At 36.9% G+C, this 23,871-nt stretch overlaps 1 protein-coding gene across 1 annotated transcript in view; it reads right to left on the reverse strand.

The window, feature by feature from the left end:
* Positions 1 to 17,252: 17,252 nt before the first annotated feature.
* Positions 17,253 to 23,871, reverse strand: part of BMP5 (bone morphogenetic protein 5) — a 114,176-nt gene continuing 107,557 nt past the window's right edge. The window contains exons 5-7 of the mRNA XM_024557910.3: positions 22,299 to 22,375; positions 20,954 to 21,064; positions 17,253 to 17,490 (exon numbers count right to left, since the gene is read on the reverse strand). Coding sequence (XP_024413678.2) covers positions 17,341 to 17,490; positions 20,954 to 21,064; positions 22,299 to 22,375 — 338 coding nt within the window. The 3' untranslated portion in view covers positions 17,253 to 17,340. The remainder of the gene's footprint in view (positions 17,491 to 20,953; positions 21,065 to 22,298; positions 22,376 to 23,871) is intronic.

Here is a 23,871-nt window from a genome sequence, read left to right on the forward strand (position 1 = left end):
ACTCTGTTGAGATGAATTCCACCTCCTTCTTCTTCAGAATTTGTGTTTTTTCTCTTGCATAGCCCTTTAATATTTCTTCTTTTTCATCAATTGTATTTCAACTAATTCACTACTTTTTGTCTTTTATTTTTCATTCTTTTTATTTAGACTTTTATATATTCTTATTTTTATTTCAAGTCTCACTTTTTACCCTTCTCTTGTCTTAGTCCATTTTACTTTCTTCATGAACTTTCTTATTTTTGTTATAAATTTTATTTTCCCGCACACTGAGCCTTGTTCCTATTCCTTATACTTACTCTTTCTCCTCCCTCTATCCTCTCAAAATAATTCTTCCTTCCTTTAGTCAGTGCACATTCTCTTTCCCTTTCTTATAATATTCTTATTTTCTCTCCACCTTTATTAATTGTGGCTTATTTGGCACGGATATTGTAGTTATTACTGTTTTTATTCAACTGTATTCCTATTCACTATTTTTTTTTATTACAAATCTGATGGGTTACTCTCCTCCTCTCTTATTCCATTCTGCCTCCCTCCTGCCCTTGTTTAGTTGAGTTTGGACTTTTATTTTTTCCATTTCTTAGTTTGGAGTCTATTCCTTACTCTTATTGTTTCTCCTCCGTTTATCCTCTCAAAATCATTTTTCTTTACTGTAGATATCTCGTATTCTCTTTATCTTCCTTATAAAGTTCTTACTGTCTTTCCACATTTATTAAACTTTGCTCATCTGTCGTTGTTATTGACCCTGTTGTGTTTTTCTTCAATTGTGTTCCTTTGGTTCCTTATTTTACTTTATTCCAAACCTCATATTATACTATTCCCTTTTTTTATTCCATTTTGCCATTGCCCTTCCCTTTCTTACTCACATTTTAAATTTTATGTTCTTGCTTTCTTTGCTTTGTTTTTATTCCCTACTCTTATTATTTCTCTTCCCTCTTCCCTCTCAAAATCATTTTTCTCTTCTTTAGTCATCTCATATTTTTCCTATCTTGCAATATTCTTAATTCTTTCCACCTGTATTAATCTTTGCTCATTTGCTATTGACATTGCTGATATGGTATAAGGGTATTTTTGCTGTGTGGGTTTGGTTTTCAGGGCAGTATAGCTTTGTTAATCAGTATCTGTACAACAGCATAAAGATATGGCAGGGGTTGTGACCTCCAGTAAGCCAGGTGGAAGGGAGAATGCACCAATGAATAAGCCATCAATAATCAAAGCCCAAGTACAAGAGAGCCCAGATAAACTGAATAAAGGGCTTCTGGATCAGGAGATGAAGGAGACTGTACCAGTGAGTCCCACAAAACTCCGACCACAGAAGACTCCTTCACAAAGACAGGCAATCAAAGCAGAGCAATCTGAGACACAGAAAGAAACAAAAAGAGTCACCTAAAATGGGGAGACAAAGAAATAATGCCCAATCAAAATGAAAGGAGGAGTCCTCAGAAAAAGAGCAGAATGAAATTGAGGTAAGCAATCTATAAGACACAGTTCAAAATAATGGTTATAAAGATGCTCAAGGAACTCAGTGAGAACTACAAGAAGCTTTATGGGAGCTATAAGGAACTTAGTGGGAACTGCAGCAGCATCAGTAAGAGCCAGGAAGAAGGGGAAAATACATTATCTGAAATGAGGAACACACTAGAAGGAATCAAAGGCAGTAAATGATGAAGCAGAGGATCGAATAGGTGAGCTGGAAGACAAGGTAGAAAAAAATACGTTCACAGCAACAAAACAAAAAAAGACTCAAAAAGAACAAGGGTATCTTACAGGAATATCAGGAAAACATGAAATGTAACAACATTCACATCATAGGAATATCATCAAAAGGAAGGAGCAAAGGGTAGAAAAACCTGATTGAAAAAATGACAGAACACTTCCCTAACTTGATGAGGAAAAAAGTCATACAATGTCAGAAAGCACAGAGGGTACCAATAAAGATTAACCCAAAGAGGCCCACTACAGGAAGCATCATAATTAAAATGGCAAAATTTAAAGACAAAGAGAGAATCTTAAAGGCAGAAAGGGAGAAACAGCTAGTAACATACAGGCAGCTCCAATAAGGCTGTTGGCTGATTTCTCAACAGAAACACTACAAGCCAGAAGGGATTGGCAAGAAATACTCCAAGTAATGAAAAGGATGGACCTGCAACCAAGACTACTCTATCCAGCAAGGCTCTCATTTAAAATGGAAGGGAAAATAGTTTCCTAGACAAAAGAAGGCTAAAAGACTATATCTCCACCCAGACAACACTGCAAGATATGCTAAAGGGACTACAATAAGAAGGAGAAGAAATAGAAATACAGAGATAGAGATAGAAATAGAGATAGAGAGAGAGAGAGAGAAAGAGAAAGAGAGAGAGAGAGGAACACAGATATGGAAAATGGCAATGAGTAAATATCTATTAATAAACCTTAAATGTAAATGGATTAAATGCTGCAATCAAAAAGATATAGGGTAGCTGAATGGATAAGAAAACATCACCAACACATATTCTGTCTACAAGAGACTCACCTTAGAATGTAAGATCTACACAGGCTGAAAGTGAAGGGATGGAAAAATATTCCAAGCAAACGGACATAAAATAAAAGCTGCGGTAGCAATACTTATATCAGACAAAATAGACTTCAAAACAAAGCCCATAAAAAGAGACCAAAAGTAACTGGAAACAAATGAAAATGAACTCACAACAACCCCAAACCTCTGGGACACAGTGAAGGAAGTCCTGATAGGGAAGTTCATAGCAATACAAGCCTCCCTAAAGAAGATAGAAAAATCTCAAGTAAACAACCTAACTCTACATCTATTAGAACTAGAGGAACAACAACACACAAAGCCCAGAGCGAGTAGAAGGAAGGAAATAATCAAGATCAGAGCAGAATTAAATGGCGTAGAGACTAAAAAAAAAAGGATCAATAAATTCAGGAGGTGATTCTTTGAAAAGATAAATGAGACAACAAATGTTTAACCATACTCATCCAGAAAAGACAGAGGACCCAAATAAATAAAATCAGCTTCCTAAATTGACAATGTGGGGGTCTGCAACAGAAATGTACCAGTTCTTAATTGCCATGAGGACTAAAAGGGAAGAAAGTATCAGATACAGCACTGTCTATGTATTACATAGTACTGTCTGCAAAATTAAAGAAAAACACATTGTGAAAATAATTCCAACTGTGATACAATGCTATTTGTTTAAAGAATAATAATTGCCTTTGTGACTTAATAACCCCACTGAAATTTACTGGACATGTATAGCAAAAATTAACTTTGGTTTCTTTCACTTTTATCATAATATGATATGGGACATGATCCAAAAAGTAGATCCTGAGTTTAACTCCCATAGGAAAATAAATATATGAGAGATATTATTCATCTACAATCATTCTAGATACATGCTGTATAATACAGATCTTCGCACTGGCACAAAACTAACATTTCTGACAAACCAAAGCATAATGATAGCCATGGGAAGTGATTAGGGGAATATATTATCTGTGGTTTATTCTTTGGGGAAAGGTTATTATCACAGGCCAGCACTTAAGCATCTTCTTTTAGAGGGGCCCTAGTAGACACCAGTGCACACATATGCGATACGAGGTGGCAAAAGATAACAAAGAATATGGGGAATGGATGTTCTCCCACCTGTGCTTCATGCCTCCCATCAATTCTTTAAATTGCAACTCAGGTAACCTTTACAATTAATATTTTTCTTTTTAAACTGTTCTCTTTATTGCATCACCCCCATTTGTTTTAAATTCTTTGCTATCAGCCATATACATTTTATATGACAAGGTAAACAATTAAGATAAACCTCAATAATTTCAGAAATTACTTTTGGCTTGAACAAGTTTAGATACTCATACACAATTATCTAAACAATAAGCTCCTCCCCCTGCAATTTTTTAGATTCAGAGTTTTTATAATCAGTTTATTGCTTTCACAAGGATCCTAATAATAATCCAGAATATGATCACAGTATCAGATTTTTCTGACTTCCCACATTTTCCTGAATCATTGTGTGCAATGCTTGGCAAAGCACAAGTTCTGTTTACTAAGTAATCTTTATTTTTCAAAAATCAGGCAGATTCACTTGAAGAAAATAAAGGATCATCTTCACACTCTTCGCTCTGGCTTGTTTAACATGAACTTGGGTTCTCAGGGATGCAGGAGTAGTGTTCCAAGACCTTGTTCAAGATGTAGGAGGAGACCTATCTTAAGAATACCATATACCTTGATAAATGTGGAAACTCCAGAAACTGGATCAGACTCTGGGTTCAGAAACCCTCTTAAAGGTATTTGCTGTAAAAAATAGCTTTTATTGGCCATGATTAAAATAGCTCTGTATAAGGCCAGCTTGTGTGCAACGAACTCTGTTAACCAGTCTGTTTGCCGTTCTAACTTCTTGCTTCTTAGAGTCACACCCCCTGGTGATTGTGGTGTTTTCTCACAATTCTTTTGCCACAAGAGTTAGAACTACCACTCACTCACTTCTTTCTTTGTACCAAGCACTATATTATTTGAAAATATTGTTACCAATAGTCACAATAATCAGATGGTTATTGTTATTATTTCCAAATAAAATCGAGGAAACAGACTCTAGAACCTTAAGAACCTTATATGGAACGTTAAGGACTTAGGATATTATTCCCCAGGAGATGGGGAGTAATTGAAGGTAATGATGTGATCAGAGTTACATTTTAGATACATTATTCTGATGTCAGAATTTGCCTAATCCTTAATAGATTTCACACAGATAAGAGTGGAGGTGGAGTCTTATTAGAAGGTAATCATAGTAGGAGTAACGAGTAATAATAAGGGCTAGATCTAAGGCTGTGGCATCGTTAATGGATTGCAGCTTCACTCACTTTTAACCGTGTGCAAACTCACCATGAAATTTTTTTCAACCAATAATCTTCTAGGCAGCCCTTACTAATATATGAAAACTGACAAGCATAAAAAATATTTTTTGCTGTTCTCCCTTGCTAAAGTTTTGTACTGGCCCTCTGATGGGTTTCCCACCGTACTTATGTTCGCCCTGCTGCCTGATAGCTTATATTACAATCTAGTTACTGAAATGTCTAATAGAGACAACCCAAAATAAAAATAAAGTCAGTATAGCTTCCTCTCTCTCTCACCCTCTCTCTCCCCCGCTCCCCCTCTGCACTCATCTAGCTAAAAATCCTAACATTCCCACATTTCATTTGGATGATAGGGAAGGAGAAGGAGTCCATAGCAGTCAACGTCCTTGATCCAAATGAGCAATATGTTGCACGCGTCACTTGACTCCCATTCCTTGGTGACAAGTTAGTTATGGGGCCAGAACTGCTGCAAGGTGGGCTGAGAATTAGGCTTTCCATCTGGGTAGCTACTTGTCCAAAATGAAGACAAGGGATTTGGGGGAGACACAGAATTCCTCTGTCAGGTTTTAATGTAATTCTCTTAAATATTTCCCAATTATTTTAACTAACCCCCGAATAAGTTTCATACACTTTCTGCTATCATTCAAGTCCCTGTGCTGCCACCTGCCTATATAAAGGGCATTATTTCCAACTGCTGTCATTTAAATGTATTGTTTCACTTAAATTAAACAAAAAAAAATTCCCCTTCATCCTTTCCTTGTCTTGCTTCAAGCTTATTTATTCTGCTAGACTGTAATGCGTACTCATCCACCAAAACCTTAAGCCTGTACAGTCATCAAACGCCACATCAAATTCTTCCTCTGCAACAGAGGCTGACTTGGTAGCTTTAAAGAGAACGACCCCTTCTACATCATCATCCTGAACTGTTCACCTATATCTCTAAATAGGTGTTAATTCTTTTCTTTTTTTAAGACTTTTATTCTAGGACATTTCATAAATGCAAAGTAATATACAAAAATGAATGGGATAGATTGTTGCAGTAATAATCCCCAACTTGTTCATGCCTATTTACATTTATTTCCCTTATGAATTTCCCTCCCACATGAACACTGGGCTTGGCCATGACTGGCTCTGGCTTACTGAAAAACACCAAATGTGATACAAGACCCTAAAAATGGCTTGGACATAAAGCTGTGCTTTCTAACTTCTCCTAGGAATCCTGTGATCACTAGCATGTAAATTGGCCTGAGTGAGCCTACTTGAAGATATATGGCCTAACCACCACCTCCATTCTAGCTGACACCTGGCACAAGCCAGTACCCTGAGCCAAATGCCAGAAATGTGCACGAGGCTAACTTAGACCATCCAAACCCATCAGATGCATAAACCAACTGCAGCTGCAGGAGTGAATCCAGATATAGGTGAGCCAAGTCCAAAAGGCTAATCCACAGGATTGTGAGTTAATAAAACATTAACCCACTAAGATATAAGGGTGTTCTTTTATACAGCAAAAGTGGAGACACATTAAAAAATATATTAATAAACAACCATTTTTATTATCATCCATACAAAAAATAGCATTGTAAATAGCCCCCTCAATTAAAATTATTATTTTCCTATCCCTGTGGGATAACCATTATCTTGAATTATAAATTTTAAAATCTTTACCTTGCTATTATTTAATGTACATATATAAGAACATATTATATAGTATTGCTTTATTTTGATATTTATAAAAGTTACATTATACCACATGTAATCTTCCATGATATATTTTATTTTTTCAACATTATGTTGTGAGATTTAACCATAGAGGTATGTCTTATACATTTTCACTTCTACATGATATGAAATATTTGTCCATTTCCTGTATAGATGAACATTTGTGCCATGTCTGGATTTTTAGTTTTAACACATCATATATATATGTTTATTTATTTGCTATAATGAACACTTTTGTCATAAACCTGCTTGTATAATTTCTTCGTTCAGATCTCCACAAATGTTTCCATGGTAAATATTTAGAAGAGGAATCATTAGGTGGTAGAGTATTGAATGCTATTTACATGATTATGCTCAATTGTTTCCAAAATTATTTTACCAATTATACTACCATTAGCAGCATAATAATCCATCTCCTCTCCAACAGTCAATGCTGAAACAGTCTGTAAAAACTATTTGTCCATCTGGTGTGAAACGTTATCTCATCGTGCTCTTTCTTTGCCCTTTCATAAACATTGGTGAGGTTGGACATTGTTTTATATTTACATGGTCATAACTCCTTCTTTTTTTAGGAAATGCCTGTTCAAATTTGTACTCATTTTCAATTGGGTTGTTCCTATACCTTTTCTCAACCATTGTTGTACTTTTTTTTTTCTGGCTTCTTACCCTCAGAGTGTGTCTCATATAAAGCTTGTTCCTAAGTAGGAACTCAGAATCTTCATCAAGGAAAGCTACTTATTTTACACAACAGAGAATGGCACATGTTAATTTACACAGCTTTTTCCACAGGTGATATTAAACTGGTTGAAATTCTTATTTTAAAACAGATTAAACTTTTGCCATTCTGATATGATTGTTTTTGTCACTCTCCACACCTTGTGAAGAGATGCTTGAAAGAAAAAGCAAGAAAACAGACTTGAAACTGTTCCTCCTAGTTAAACATATCTAGTTAAAGATACGTGGCTAAACTCTTCCAAGCCAACTCCCACAGTATCATTGAGGACACATGGCTCCCTAAGAGGGCTGTTAGAGACCTTGAATAATAAAACAGATAAAACACAGAGCATACTTAAAAGACTTCTTCAGGCTCTAGAGACAAAATCTGAGGCACTGAAATTTAAAGCTAGTAAAATTGAAATAAAAGCGACCAGACAGGTTAAAGAAAGTTCTGAGAAAAAAATAATCCTTGCATTCTATGTTTGTAATTAGTATTACATTAGTATGTATAATGATAAATAAAACACCGGAACCCAATAATAACAAACCCTATCTACACAATAGTTACTCTAGGGCTACAACATCAAGCCAAAGGCAGAATGTACCCTGTTGACATTAGGAAATAAGGATGCTCGAAAGCAACAGTGCTTCTACGGAAGGGTTTTTCAAAGTTTGTTCTTAGAGAGCCATCTTAATGTTCAGTAGTGTTTCAATTCAGAGAGGCCTTCATTATGTGTCTCCTAAACCTTTGCTGCTACCATTAAAGCTCTCCTCTCATTACATACACAGAATTAATGGAAAATAGTGTATTGTTTTTATCTTATAAAGAACTCACTGGCATGTAATGTTTATGCCTGGCATTTTATACACATTCTCAGATATTCAGCTTCATCCGTCTTTGGTCTCACTACCGTGTTCACTTCACTAAAGCTCTTTGGACTATTTAAAATGCACAGCAAGCATTATTTACAAAGATGAAGATGTTTAGTAAACTTATACCTGTTAATACATTTTATTTTGTGCAAAACTTACAGAGAGTGCCAACTGACTTTTCTCAGGGAACAGGGACGACCTGTTTCATCACGTCCTGCGGCACAGGCGGGCAGAACTAAGCTGAGGGTCTTCCGGTACACACCTGTTTCCCGTGATTGGGCATGATTAAGCTGAGGGTAACAAAACCTGGAGAAGGGTTCTCATTTATTGCTAGTACCTTGTATCTGCAGTGGTGATCTTATTGATTACATGGCTTTAAATGCCATCATATGCTGATAATTTACATGATTTGTATCTCTGGCCAGGACCTCTCCATTAATCTAAGGATTTGCGTTTCAAGCCACTTTCTGGACATCTCACTAAATTAACATGCCCCAAATCAAATTCTTGACTTCTTGAGGCAATAATCCCTCCCTGCCTTGCACTGGAGCTCAGCAAACATTTACGCCTTCCTTCCATTTTATCAGCTCATAGTGGTGGGAACCATTCTTAGTCCACTCTCCTCTTACCTCCCATTAGCAAATCCTATCAACTCTACCTTTCAAACATGTTCGGATTTTAATTAATTCTCGCCACTTCTACAATTACCACACTAGGTCCAAGTACCATGCTCTGTAGGGCAGGATTTTCCCCAAATCCCCTACCCTGTCCTCTCTGCTTCTGCTCTGGCTGTCCTACCCAGTGCTGTCCTCACAAGAGCCAATGTTCCTTTTAAAAATAATGGCCATGACCTCTTCCACTCAAAACCTCCTAGTGGCTTTGCATATATGAGTAAAATGTAAAGTCTTTACAGTGGCCTTTAAGACCTAACATAATCGGACGCCCTGCTACCAGCTTGGACTCAGGTCCCTCCTCTCTCCCCAACATTCTCACTTGCTTCTTTGCTGTCTCAGAAATGCCAACCACAGTTTTGCAATTGCTGCTACCATTCTTAGAAATGCTCTTCCCACGGATATCTACATGCATCTCTCCTTTTGTCTCTGTGTTCAATTCTGTATCACCCCATATGAATGAGGCATTACTTTCCACGTTTAAGGGGGCCTTTTTTTCCTCCTATAACCTAGAAGTACTAAATCATCCTGTGGGCTCCAGATCGTGCTCCTTGTTGTATCCAGGTTTGCGCGCCCTACCGGTGCCAATTCAAGATGTGGACTAGGACGACCCTGCCCTCAGCTCCTCCCAGGAGCACACTGAAACTACAGGTATATATGGACCAATTTCCTTCAGGTGGAAAAAACCCCCCTAGAAACTGGCTGACCCCTTCACACTCGGCAAAGGAGAAGAAAACCACATCCAAGCGCAGGGAAGACTGAGACACAATGGCGACAGAAGCTCACACCCAACGCAGTGACCACCTATTGGGCAGGATCTCAAAACCCCCAGTGCCTCCCTGAGGAACAAAGGGTTCCTGCGTTGGACACCTGAGAGAGGAGCCCCCCACACAGCTGGCTTTGAAAATCAGTGGGGCTCGTACTCAGGATACCCGTGGGCTGTGGCAACATGAGGGACAATTCTTCAAGGAAGGCTCAGACTTACCTGCTCCAGGGCCCAGCGCAGATGCAGCTGTTAGAAGAGCAGCCTGACTTTACCTGAAAGAGACTCATCACCTCCTTTCCAGGGTTGGTCTGAGGGGAAGAGGCTGCTGGGATATTCTACAGGGGCTGGTAGGTGCCATTTCCCTCCCCTCCCTTGCTTTCCTAAAGCCAGAGGGGGGCACGTTTATTTTTTTCCTTTCCTGGGTTTTTGTTTTTTTTTTTTTAATTTCTAATTGATATTTGCCCTTTCCAGCAGGCGCCACCTGTTGCAGCCCTGCCCGCTGGGCTCCAGCCTGAGCGCCGTCACTGCGTTCTGCAGAGGGCCAGTACCGCCCGGGGAGGAACCTCTCTGCTCCTCTGCTGGCCCGGCTTCCAGGCAGGCGATCGGGGTTTCCCGCTGCCTCCCAGAGGGCACCCCTTGATCACCTTCTCTCTCGAGGCCCGGGGGACCGGAACAGTCGGAGAAACAGCTCTTAGCAGACTCTCACCACAGACGAAAATAAAATCTCAGCCTCTCTGTGAAAGAAGCCTGTATCTTGTCCAAAGAGCTTTGGCCTGAGGAGCAGGGTGCTGGTGTAGCACACTTCGGGGAGCCTAATCTTTATGCTCTCCTGCCTCTTTCCTGCTGGTCGGTGTCTTCCAGAAAGGAGTTTATAATCTTGTCTGGCGCCCTGATTTCTGCGGGTGCTGTCAGAGGACACCACATCACCTGGTCTTGTGGCCAGTGGGGCGGTTAGACTTGTCCTACCAAAGGACTGTATATATTTGCATTCTTTAAAAGCTGCTGCCTGATGCTCTAGCTTCCAATCAGCCTGAATCTACGTGCTGACTGACATCCTACCATATGATCTCACCTTTAACTGGAACATAATCAACAAAAGAAAAAAGCAAACAAAATATAACCAGAGACATTGAAGTTAAGAACAATCTAACAATAGCCAGAGGGGAGTGGGGAAGGGATAGTGGGGAGAGGGGTTTTCAGGAACTACTATAAAGGACCCATGGACAAAACCAAGGGGGAGGATGGAGGTGGGGGAGGGAGGTGGGTTTGGCTGGGGTGGGGTGGAGGGGTGGGGAGAAAAGGCAGACAACTGTAATTGAACAATAAAAAATAAAAATAAAAAAATAAAAAATAAATCAAATAAATTCTTTAAAAGAAAGAAATCCCTGTTTTAGGGTCTTGGCACAGCCTCAACTCCTGGGAGCTATCAAAAATAAAATAGATTGCTTAGACAATTGCAGAGGTTCAAGAACATCCAAGAACTGGGCAACATTGAGCATTAAGGCCCATGTACACAAGGCCAGCCCTTCAAGACTAGCAGAGGCGGCTGCTTCATCCATTGCATAGACACCAACACAGAAAATTAGACAAAAAGAAGTCAACAAATGAGTATGCTTCTTTGTTTATTTAAATTTATTGTTGATACTTTTACAGGTGTCCCCATTTCCCCCATTTACCTTTTGCCCACCTCCACCCAGGAATATGTTTCAAACAAAAAAAAGATAAAATGTGGGGAAGGGGAACCTTGATAAAATGTGATTAAATGCCCTAAAAGTGAAAGATACCTTGGGGACATTCATTTTAAATAAAAAAGTTAGTCTCCTTACTGTCTTGATTTTGACAGTATTTGGGTTTTTTTCCATTCACTCTTTCTTTTCTACTGAAATAATAAAGTTAGCAATTTCTATTTGTTTCCAAGTCATTTAGAGAACAACTCTGAGAACACAATGATTTTCAAGGAATTAAAAAATGAGTGAAGATGGTAGGATTTCTTCATCTCACAATGTAAGCGTATTAAAATTTTTCCAAATAACTGGTCTATCCTCGCCAATCTTTTTTTGTCTCTTACTCTGTCAGTTAATGAGAGAAGTTTGCTAAAACTGATCACTGAAGTGGTGCACTTTTAATTTCATCCTGTAGTTCTAACGATTTTTACTGTATATAGTTCTCGGACATGGAATACTATGTCTTACATATAAGCTTAGACATTAGAAGTGATTTAAAGTGTTATTGATGCATTTTGATTCTCATTTCTTTCATAGTGACTGTTATGTATTAAAATGTAAATACGCTTTATTAATATGGTTAACCCAGTTTCCCTATGGTGGGTATTGTTCTCGTCTATATTTTACCTTCATTTTACTTTCAACCTGCCTATGTTTTTAGGTTCAAGTGTTCCTCTTTGGAAGGGAATGTACCTAGTTGTTGTTATTATTTTAAACCCCACCAGGAAATAGTGATCTCTTCGGTTAATTTTAATGTTAAATGACAATGTCTGGATTTAATTCTATATAAATTTTTATAGGTCATATTTCTCCTTTGTTATGTTTCTTTTATCCCTTTACATTTTCGTGCCTTGTTGAACTGACTGCATTTTACCACATTGCAATTATTCTCTCTACGGGTTTAGGAGATAGGACAGCACACTCGAACCAATGGGCCATGTCCCACCCACCAGCAGTTTTTGTAAATGACGTTTTATCGGAACACAGCTACACATATTAGTGTACATCTCGTCTGTGGCTGCTTTCACTCCACAGCAGCAGGGTTGAGTACTTATGTCAGAAGCACAGAGCCTAAAATATTTACTATCATGTCCTTTACAGAAATACTGTGTCAATCCCGGTTTGTGTTCTGAGGTTAATGAGTCTAATGTAATCACTGTCATCAAGTAAAACGCAAAACCTATATTTTGACCATCCATCTTCCATCATACATTCTATAGTTGTGCTGAGTTTTACTACAGTTAACCCTATTTAATGCTATCTAACTCTCTTTTGCTTGTTAAACAATTGTTAGACATTATTTATGTCTACCCTCCACTTACCTTGTTCATCATTTTTGTATAATTTTTCTTTTGAGGGTTAATTTTCTTTCTTCCTGAGGTGGAACCATACCTGTGGCTTAGCTCTTGATGGTACATTTTTTATCAGTGTTGTTTTCCTGAGAATGTCTTTATTTTGCCCTAATGTTTAATATAGTTTTGCTGGATACAGAATTCTAATCGACAGTTACTTTTCCTTAGCAATTTTGAAGGTAGAAATTACTTGTTGACTGACTTCCACTTTGAGAAGTTGGCTTTGTTAGAGATGTCAGCTCTTAGCCCCAAAATGGTCCCTAATCTTCTGCAATACCGATGAAATAGATGTTATTAACTCCTTTCCGTCCCCATGTACATCAAGTTCTTTTAGATTTTGCATCAGTCTGTCTGTCTCAATGCTACCTTTTAGATAATTTTTTCATATCTATTTTGCAGCTCAGTACTTTTTCTCATCACTAGCATCCAAGCTACTATTTAACACATCCCATGAAGTTCAAATTAAGTATTAAATTTTTCCTTCTCAGAGGTTCTAATGGTTCATTTAAAATACAGGGTGAGGCAAAAGAAGGTTTACAGTTGTTCGTAAGGAAAATTATACAATATTTAATAAAGAATAATACAAGAATAGACTCTATGTTTCCCATTATCACAACTATAAACCTATGTTTTCTCCACGCCATATTTCATATTCATCTTTCAATGCTCTTGTCTTTAAAACACATAAAATGTATCATTTATGCTCTGTATATATATGTGTGTTTCATTTAAGAGAATATAAAAACATATAATCTAAGACATCTTAATTGGCTTGTGGTTCAAGGTAGAGAATTATTTTCCTGTTTGGGCTTTTTCTATAGGTACCTGCAGGAAAGTAAACACCGCCCAGCTTTTTAAGTAGGTTCGATTGTATTCCACCAGGTAGTAGTAGACACACCTGCCTACACCATCAGTTTTGGTACTATTTTGAGACTGGTGAAATCTCAAGGCTGCTTATGTAGTGTTACCGCTCTCATCTTCCTAAGCATAGACTGCAAAATCTGAGTCTCTCTACCCACCCATTCCCCATTGTCAATCCATTCAATACATATTCAATACATTCACCTGGAGGCTGGCTTTGAGGTTACCCGCCTCTGTCAAACTGAAACTAAGATGCAGAGGTTAAGGTGCAAGTTTTTAAATTCCTAACATTTCTTTGTCATTTTTAATGGTTATATCTAATCCGGTTTCTCTTGTCTTTGAAGTTCCCATCTTTCAAAAATCGTTTAACAAATATTCCAGCTGACTTTGAAGTAATTTTTGCAGAAACTTTGCTCTTTTTAAATTGCTAAGTTGGATACAGTGTCACTTGAATACTGGCATCTATTTTCCTACCTTCTCTTCAGTTATGATCTTAACCAAACTTGATAAAATACAGATGTATAGATATATACTAAGCAATGAATATGCTTCATCGGCAAAGCCATCTTCACTTATAACTTTAAAATTTTGAAGCCAAAAATATGCAATGCAAAGAGAAGACATAGACAAGGAGGTAATCTGAGATGGAAATTGGATGATAGATTGAGCCCTTGCCTGAGGAGTTATGAGACGGTGACTTGTGTTTGGGAATGAGGATTTCTTCTGCCTTTAAGGGAGGGAGCTGCAGCACTAGCTAATTACTCATTGTAAATGTCCGGGGAGATGATATTTGCCAGACTGTAGAGTAGCCATTAGACTCTGGCTCAGACTCGATGATGGTGATGCAGGAATTATAAAATGAGGAAAAATATGTTTGAATGTTCTTTCTCATGTTTTTCTTATTTCTTTAGTTCAATGTAGGCATTCATTTTCGCCTTAGTTTTAAAGCATTTGAGTATTTGTGATTTATGCCCTTCTATTTTCAAAAAGGATCAGGGACACATTATAAAGCAAAAATATGTAAAGCATAAAAATTAGAAGCAAACACGCAACAAACAAGTCAATATATAACTACCTAAAAAGACTTGAGTAGATTGGGTCCTAATAAAATAGGCCAATTTATTCTAGTAATAGCCTGAGTATAGCCAAAGTAAAACTAAGAAATTACCACAATAGTTATTTGAGAATATGTGACTGAAAATGTGCATATACACATATATACATAATTTGAAATATATAAAAATACCAATGCTAATAATCTCCCTTCTTAAATGAAATAGAACAAGTGAGATATTTTTCTGCTCTAATCATTTTTACTCTTTAAAATATTTCTTTGTTGTTTGAACAGATTAAGAAAAAATAATTCATCAAATTTTGCTTTGCTTACTTAATAGTGAGTTACTTATTACACAAAAACTAGTTTTGGCAATTAAAAACAACATAAAGAATCATGTAATCCACATAATTTTTATATTTGTATATTTGATATTCTTATGGTCTCAATATATGACATACTTACATGTTGTATCACTCTTAAATAGTCAAATCAAGAAGCACAATGGAAGCTAGCATTACAAGTTTAATATATTTTAAAATATAGAAATATATTTAAACAGCACATTTAAAGAATAATATAATAGACTTTCATTTCTTATTCTTACAATGGTATGCCATTAATTCAAAAATATATTACTTAATGTACCCCAATATACTTATTATCAAATCTTTAAGATAAACTGTATTTTAAAATAACATTGCAATATACCTGAATTACAAACAAACCCATAACATTTTTGAAGCTATTTCTATGTTTATTTGAAAGATCCAAAAGGGTGAATAACAAATGGTGCTTTATGAATATTCTACAAGGGGGAACCAAAAAACTCAGAATTTATTTATAAAAAATTGTGTATTTATTCTTACATGTTTAAATTTCAGTCACCTTCAAAGTACTCTCCATTTGATGCAATATACCCACTGAGACATTTTTTCCACTGCTCAAAACAGCTTTTGAACTCCTTGATTTTGATGCCTTTTAGTGCTTCTGCTGTTTTTTGTTTCACCTCTTCCACATTGGCAAAATGTTTGAGAACTTTTCTCACCCAGGGAAACAAGCAAAAAAAAAAAAAAAATGTTGCTTGGGGCAAGATCGAGTGAACAGGGAGGGGAGGGCACAGGGGTCATGCTGTTTTTGGTCAAAAATTGCTGAACACTCAGTGAGGTGTGGGCAGGTGAGCTCCTAAATTACCCATCATGAAATGGGCAAACATGTTGAAAGAGTCTTCAAAAAAAATTTGCAGAGGCCAAATGCAGCCTCTCGCAACAACGCCAGCTGGTACACTGACACAGATGGGTTCCTCGTTCACCTAGCAGTGGAAGCCTGTACTACAAGGGGCCCACCCTCCAGAAGATAATTCTGTTTTTTGGGGGGTCCCCCCTCATAGATGAACTATAAATAGGCATAACCATGGAGCCACCATAAATAACCAGTTATCCATCTAAGTGTCATTCTTTAAGAAATCAGTGTACGTTAACAAAAAGCCTGAGAAGGCAGAGAGAGAAATGGAGAGAGAAAATAAATTAATTTCAGAGGGAAGAACACACATGCACATATACACAACAGAACCTTCCCATTTGGGATTATTTGTGCTTGGAGGAGGGTTTACAAAATCCCTTTACAAAATAAGGTTTTCATTGAGCTCATTCTCAAAGATATGAAAAATGGATTTCAGCTGTTCTTTCAAAATGGCAATTCTGTCAAAGCCATTCTGGGATTTTTGGTAATTTCCCCCAGTTTAGTTTCAGTGCTTTCACTCTAAATAAAATCCCTCACATCACATCAATCAGCGGACTCCGTTATAAAGGAGAGCTAGAGAAAATGGCTCTGTCGGCATCTTGCTCCAGTATATTTTATGCATGCGGTGACTCTTGTCTGTGGGGAGCGAAATGAAGCCCATGTAAATTTTTCTTTATTTTGGACTCCTTTTAAATCAGGGAAAAAAATCTGCAGCAGCACTGTTCTAGATAGTAGGCAGACATGATTTATTTGAGGTAAGAAGGTTGTACTGCAATTTTTTAGTATTAACTTGGAAAGTTATGGACAGAGGCTCAAGCCTGTCTCCACTGAGTTCCCGAAGCTTTGAGCTCTTTGCAAAATCTACCTTTCACAAGCCAAGAAGGAACGTGCCCCTAGAGTTACACCAATCCTGTTAAAGCAAACAGTCATAACAATTATGTGCAATCTGTCAGGTTCTATGTTCTGCCTACCATTTATTTTTTCAAATCCAGTACAATATTTCACTTTATCTAATGAAGCAGAAAACTCAAAAAAAAATGTGTTTAAGCATCTTTGTTTGGGTTTATTTTTAAAGTTTGATTTCTATAAATATCCTATTATAGTTTTCATTTGTTCAACATAACCAAATGCATTCGATCTACTTCAAAATTATTTAACAATCAAATGAGTTCTAATTCCAAAGTTCTATAAAAATTGTATTAGAAAAAAAAATTTAAACAATTGAACTGGACTTAGCATATATCATTGAAAGTTAGACTGGGTAATCTACTGTATAATGTAGTGACCTATAAAATAGATTTTAATGATAAGGTATCCACAAAGGAGAATATATACCTTTAAATAAATAAAAGTAACTATATACATGATATTGTACATAGGCAGAGAGATGAAATGAGCCAGACTAATTTTACAAAATTCTCCTTTTGTCTGAAAGTATACTTTTTATTGTATCCATAAACCTAAATACAGATCTTTTTCTTATTCCTATTATTATTTAGCATTAGTGGCAGCCACAAGAGCGCACCACCATATTTCTGTATTTTTTCAAAATGACATTGGAGCTGTCATCAAAATACAGCACAGAGATGGCGTTTAATTTGGTCGGAGCACAACAAGGCTTTGGCACGTGTTCAGGAAACATCAGATGAACCTGAGAAAGAAAAATTGTTTTGTTTTTTTAAGAAATAACATAGATATTTTGTCTGCAGCTTTAAAATAATATGCTTGCCTTATCGCTCACAATCATGCCCACCTTTCAGCTACTATTCTCCTCTTTGTGTTCAATAGCAGGAGCGGGGTAGGGAACTCGTAGTAAAGGATGTATTCTTAAGCATTAATACCTAGAATCAAACCAGCAGTTCTAATTATGTGCTGGAGGCTTGAAAAATGTTCAAACAAGTAAGGAAAATTCCCTCTATGCAAAAAGCAGTGGAAATTTTCCTGGGAAAAAGAACATGGCAACTAGCACTGAGTTGCTTTTGGTTAAAACAACTTCTGTTTACTTCATGAGAAATACAGAAGTTATAAATGCAAATCAATAAAGCCACACAATTGGACTGTAGAAAGACTTGAGTCTACAAATTACTTTTCAAAGGGTAATTAAACAATAAGTCATAAAATTTGTGCCAACACTTAATTTTCTGTGGTAAAGGAAGCTTAAATATCACAGCAAAATAAACTCCAGGTATCTTCCAATACTTGCTTTAAAGCCACAATTTCAACTCTTCTCCACAATTTTTTTTAACTTACTACCATAAAGAAATGTTCTTTCACTAAGTTATTGCTGGTTCATGAGTATCTCCACAGAATTTCTTAGCAGATTGGCCAGAGATTAATATCCTTTTAGTTTCTTTCTTCCCTAGACAAACTCCACGGAGCAGGCTAAGCTAAATCAGAAGTGAAGAGCATAGATATTTCACAAATTGAATACCCACCTCCCCCAAAAGCCTAAAAAAAAAGGTGGCGGCACATGGAAAATGAAATAACTTAAAGGGTTTACTCTCATTCTGATCAGACTGGCAGTCCGCCTGCGGTTTGAGCAAGGAGCCAGAACCTGGTTCCCCCGTTTCTATCCATCTACCCTCGTCCTTCCCTCGGAGGACTTTATGGGAAGTCCCACTGATGAGTCCTAAGGGATCTACAAAAAGCAAATATAGCCTCTTAGAGTTTGGCTGTACCATGTCTTGGCTGAAATGATATAAGAGCCCTGAATGTGGACAGAAACAGCAGGAAAAATGAGGTGATCTAACGTGAACTTGAAATTTCCTAAGACCTCACAAGGCTAAAAGTTGCATAGTTTCTACAAACTTCAGATACAGCTTGCATCCCTCATCAGTTTTGTCTTCCTTAGCACACGCAGGCCTGGCTGACAACCTCATTTCAATGGAGCTTGGCTGCCTTACGAAGCAGTTGCTGAGAAAAAAAGATGGTTCTTGAATGGTTTCTCAAACATATTCTCTCTTTTAACAACTTGCTCTCTGTTAACAACAAACATGCCTGTCTGCTTGTTTCAGGTCCTTCATAGAACAAACACAGAGAGCGCACAATGCCAGGGGAAGAAATCGAACTTCCCATGCACGCTTCAAGTTTTGTGGTGACTTATGTCCCACATCCCAGGACAGTGATGCGGAGCAGGGTCTTGTTCCAAATGCATGTTAGATCTTTTTTAAATGTTGTTTTTCGACACTGCCTTCTAGACTACAGCCCTAAAAGCTGACAATATGTAATTATATATTTATTTTAAAAAAAGAAAAAGAAGAGAAAGGGTAGTGTTTATAGGCTTCCCCCCCCCCCAATAATTAAGCATTGCTGAGCCTGAGGGAAACATGGTTGCATTATACACATATCTCAGGAAGCAAAAGTCTACTTTCTGAGTCATTGGAATGGCAGTAAAAAAGAGGCAAAGAAGTTTCTGAGAAATTAAGTAGCACTTTTTATGAGCTGATAGTGGCTGTTCCTCGGCGACATCACAGAAAGACAGTGATGTACCCTGGCTCTCCTCTGAAGGCGTCAAACAGCAGCATTCCTGCAATGCCATCCACTTCCAGTCGTGCGGATTTTCACAGAGGTGGATAAAAAGCTACACTTCACAGAGAGCTTTTTTTTACCGGTGGAAGTGTGAATACACAAACACCCTTACAGAGCAGGCCTACTGCGCACCCCCTAGAAATGTTATTCTGTACCAGGAAGTACTTATCTTTACAGATAGCAAAGGTGAAGGCACAGCAAACCTCAAAATTCCTCCAGGAATTTTTTCTATACTTGGTATACGGCAGGGAAGTAGGCAATCTTATTAGTTAAGAATCAGAAAAAGAAGAAAATTTATGAATGGCTACCTTTCAAAATACATGTGTGGTTTATCTCTGTTTCTTTGACACCACAGTTTTTTCCAAAATGTTTGGCAATGCCATGTCCTCGTTGTCATAGACGTGTGTTTGGTGTCTAGCTAGTCTGTAGTTCCTATGAAGTCAGTGAAGACACCAGCAAAACATGGGCATTCAAAAATGGAATCTGTGTATACACCATTCCTTATTCAGAAGGAAGCTAAGTTACTCTTTTCATCAGCTTAAAATTTTAAATTAATTATGAAAAGAAAAGGGACTTCTGGAAGTGCCAACTCCTCACAAACTCTAATAGTTACTCTTTTTTTCTTGGTCATAAACAAGCCTTGTCCACAAAGATAGATTTTTTTTCCCAATAGCTACTGCTCTCTTACTGCCATCTACCAAACAACCCAATTTCCACCATTACATCTGGAGTCTAAAGTAATTTGTTCCTTTCCTTCTCTACTAATTACAAAAATGTTTCATATTAATCAAAACATTAATTTGGAATTATATCATACAGTCTATTGCACCTTCTAGGAGCCTCTCACTCAGTGTTCCAGAGGTTGTCCCTCCACCACATCAGTGAGTCACACACCGTAAGGCAGGTACATCAGAGTCTCGAGAGATTTCATGAGCTCACTAAATACAGTACAACCATTTAGAGACCATGAAGTCAACATTTCATTATCTTTTCACAAAAATAAGCTGAGGTTATTACAGATTAAATGACTCTGAATTCCTGAGTCCAGATGGGGAAAAAAAGGAAGATTAATTTCCACCTTAAAGATTACACACAAAAAACTATCAAGAAATAGAAATGTGTCTTCTACTTATATTCTACATTAAGAATTTTCTTAATGCCACAGTGTGTTATGGAATATCCTTAAATAATTAGAGTAAAAACCCTCAGATGAAATTCACTACAGTGATTATTCAATGTTTTTGCAATGATTACTAATGAATTGCTAGGTTAGGAGCAGTCCCTGGGAACCTGTGTGCTTAGTCATGCTGCACAGTGAAGAAGTCGGGATGGAATGACCACATCGTGTGATTACTCCAACCTTCCGCACTGAGTCTTCCCCAATCTGGAGTCAGGATCATTCTTTAAACCAGCCCGAATTTTCTGACCATCCCCATAATGTGTTACTTGGGGTCTAAAAAGTGCCAAAGGAGTTTGAGAAGAGAAAATAATGCATTGATAACTACAAGTGGATGCTTTCCTTTAAAATAACTTTACATGAGTCTTCCATTTTAAACCAGTTTCAATCCTACAAAAATAAAGCATACCAGAGTTTGAACTATGGCGTGGTTGGTGGCATTCATATGGGCATTGAGTGGAAAAGAACATTCTCCATCACAATAAAATGCAGCATATCCTTCTGGTGCTATAATCCAGTCCTAAAATGCACAAAAAGAAGAAATAAGTAATATCATCAAAAAATAATTCTTAAAAATCCTCAAATACATATAAATTTTGATAGTTTCTTTCTCTTCTTGGCCCAACAATTAGTCTAAAAGGATAGCCTCCTCCAAGCCTTTGATTTATTTCTACATTAAAGTTTACCAAAAAATTATAAATATTTTCACAAGAAAATGTCCTCTGTAATTTCTCGCAAGAGATTGCTATGTACAATATTCATAGTATGTATAAACCCATGCATTCATGAATAAAACCATAATCATGGAATAGCATTCTAAATATTCTTTAAACAGGAAACGATGAACTCTGGAAAGTTCAAATGAACCAGAAAAAAAAGTATAAACAAGATAATTCTCATTACTTCTTAATATATCATTCCTGGTTTCAGAAGCTTATCAACCTCCTAAAGCTTGAATACTTGTTCCTTGTACTGTTTTTCTTTTCATCCGTGAATTAACTTTATAGTCTCTTTAGAAGAAATGAATTGGAGAAAATTCCTCAAAATTTTACACATTAAAAATTTTAGGAAGCTAAAAAATTGGCATATGTAATAATTGCCCTAATTTTTTTCCAGAGAGGTAAAACTTGGCTCAAATGTAAAATTTGAAAATGTTTCCATTGCAATATTACTTCTCAATAAAATAGTCCATATTCTGAAAGTCATTGTAATAGGACAATATAATCTAAAAAACTTCAGTTTAAGTGATTATTATAAAGATTGTTTCGGAGTCTCTTACTTAGTATTCCAGAGGTTTTCACCCTGTTTGTGAAGCTTATCATATGTTTATGAAGCAAATGTAAAAAGGAGCTAAAAGTTCAGGAAAAAAAATAGTTGTCTGATTTAAGTTCAGGAAAGAAATGGTTGTCTGATTTTTTTTTATGACAGAGACAGTATAATTGAGAATTCTATTTCTTAGACTGATAGTTTGGAGAAATTGGTGGCAGAGGAAATTGCTTGAGTTAATCTGAAAAAAATAGTTTTAAAATTAAAAGTTTGAAATATTTAGACAACAGTACCTTTTTCATTTTCTATATATTATAGATATCATTTCTTCTTCAACAGTTTTTCTTTTTACTGTAAAACTAATAATTATGTTTCAATAGTGAAAGAATAATGGCTAAATAAAAATAATGTAGATAATCCACATATTGAATAGTCAGGAATTATTATAAAGCAGAACAGAAGCACCAGAATTGATGGATCATCCTTACCTGCCACCCCAGATCCCGGAAACTCACGTAGAGTTCATGCTTTTTACAGGCTTGTTTTTGTTCACTTGTATTATAATCTGAAGATAAAAATCAGATTTTAAACAAATGGCAGTTTATTGGATATACTAATCATATTTCTTTTGTAAACTCACTATTTAAAAAGAGGCTATATTTGAAGTTGTAAAATAATGAGCTTGATTCCTAAAGCTAGAGCAACTTACTAACCATGTGAACTTCAGGTAGGTCACCTGTCCTGAGTCTCTTCTGCACATGTAAACAACACCATTCACCTTTTGGGGTCTAACAAGGATTTGGTTAGACCTCCCTCTGTGTATGGTATGCAACCTGATGCCTGTCATTCATTGAATACTAGGTGCTCAGTGACTGCTCATTCATTAATTTGTGCACACCCATAGTGGCACTTGACATATTTATATATATGAAATATTTATACGATATTCTTTAACATCGTCCCTGAGGAAGACATAGGGAAAGTACCACTTGGGATCATACGGAGTTGATTTTATTTTAATCAATATTTTAAACTCAGGAGACCCAAAGTTAACCTTTAGGTTGTCCTAAAACCTGCCCTACCTCTCATTCTTGACTGATAGCAGTGAAGAAGGGAGAGGTGTAACATTTTTTTACAAAACCAAAAAATATTTGAAGTCAAAAAATACTCCTTTTTTCTCTCCCACATATAATCTTTTAGGAAATCCTACACATTTTACCTTCAAATGTGTCCAAAATCCACCCATTCCCACCACCTTGATGACAGGTCCTTGTGCAAGCCACCATCCTCTCTCACCTGAATTATTGCAATATCCTCATTTATATTTTCCCTGCTTCTGCCCTGGCTCCCCTTCAACAAAGCAGCCAAGTAGACCATTTTAATAAGTCAACTGAATTATATCACTCCCTAGCAAAAAGTCCCATGATGGTTCCCCATAACCATGAGAATGAAATATCCTCACAGTGGCTTATAAGGCTATGTGATTTGGCTCCGTTACTTCTCTGACTCATTTCCTTCTTCTCCTCTCCTTCTCTCCACTCTGGCCATGACACCTCCTTGCTGTTTCATACACGTTAGCCTTCCCTCATCTTAGGCCCTTCGCTCTCACTATCCTTTCTCTCTGAAATGCTCTGCCTTTGGATATCTATATAGTTAATACCTACAGCTTCCTCAACTCTTCACTTAAGCATCATCTTGTCAACGAGGGCTTCACTGACTACCATAAACCAGCTAGACATCCCTGACCTCCCTCCCTCTGCTCTAAGTTCTTTCCATTTCACTTATCCTCTTTAACATGCTATGTCATTTACTCATTTATTATGCACTTTGGTTCTTGTCTATTTCCTCCTACTAGACTGTCAACTCCACAAGGGCAAAAAGTCTCACTTGGTTCTGTTCAGTTCACTGGTGAATCTCAAGTGTCAGGGACAGTGCCTGGCACACAGGAAGTAGTCAAAAAATATTTGAGGTATTAATGAATTAATTAATCAGAGTCTTCCACAAATAATTTGAAGCAAAAAAATACACTATTTCCATTATGTATTTGGAATATAACCTTAA

The sequence above is a fragment of the Desmodus rotundus genome, chromosome 11 (genome assembly GCF_022682495.2).
Source record: "Desmodus rotundus isolate HL8 chromosome 11, HLdesRot8A.1, whole genome shotgun sequence".
NCBI classification, from domain to species: domain Eukaryota; kingdom Metazoa; phylum Chordata; class Mammalia; order Chiroptera; family Phyllostomidae; genus Desmodus; species Desmodus rotundus.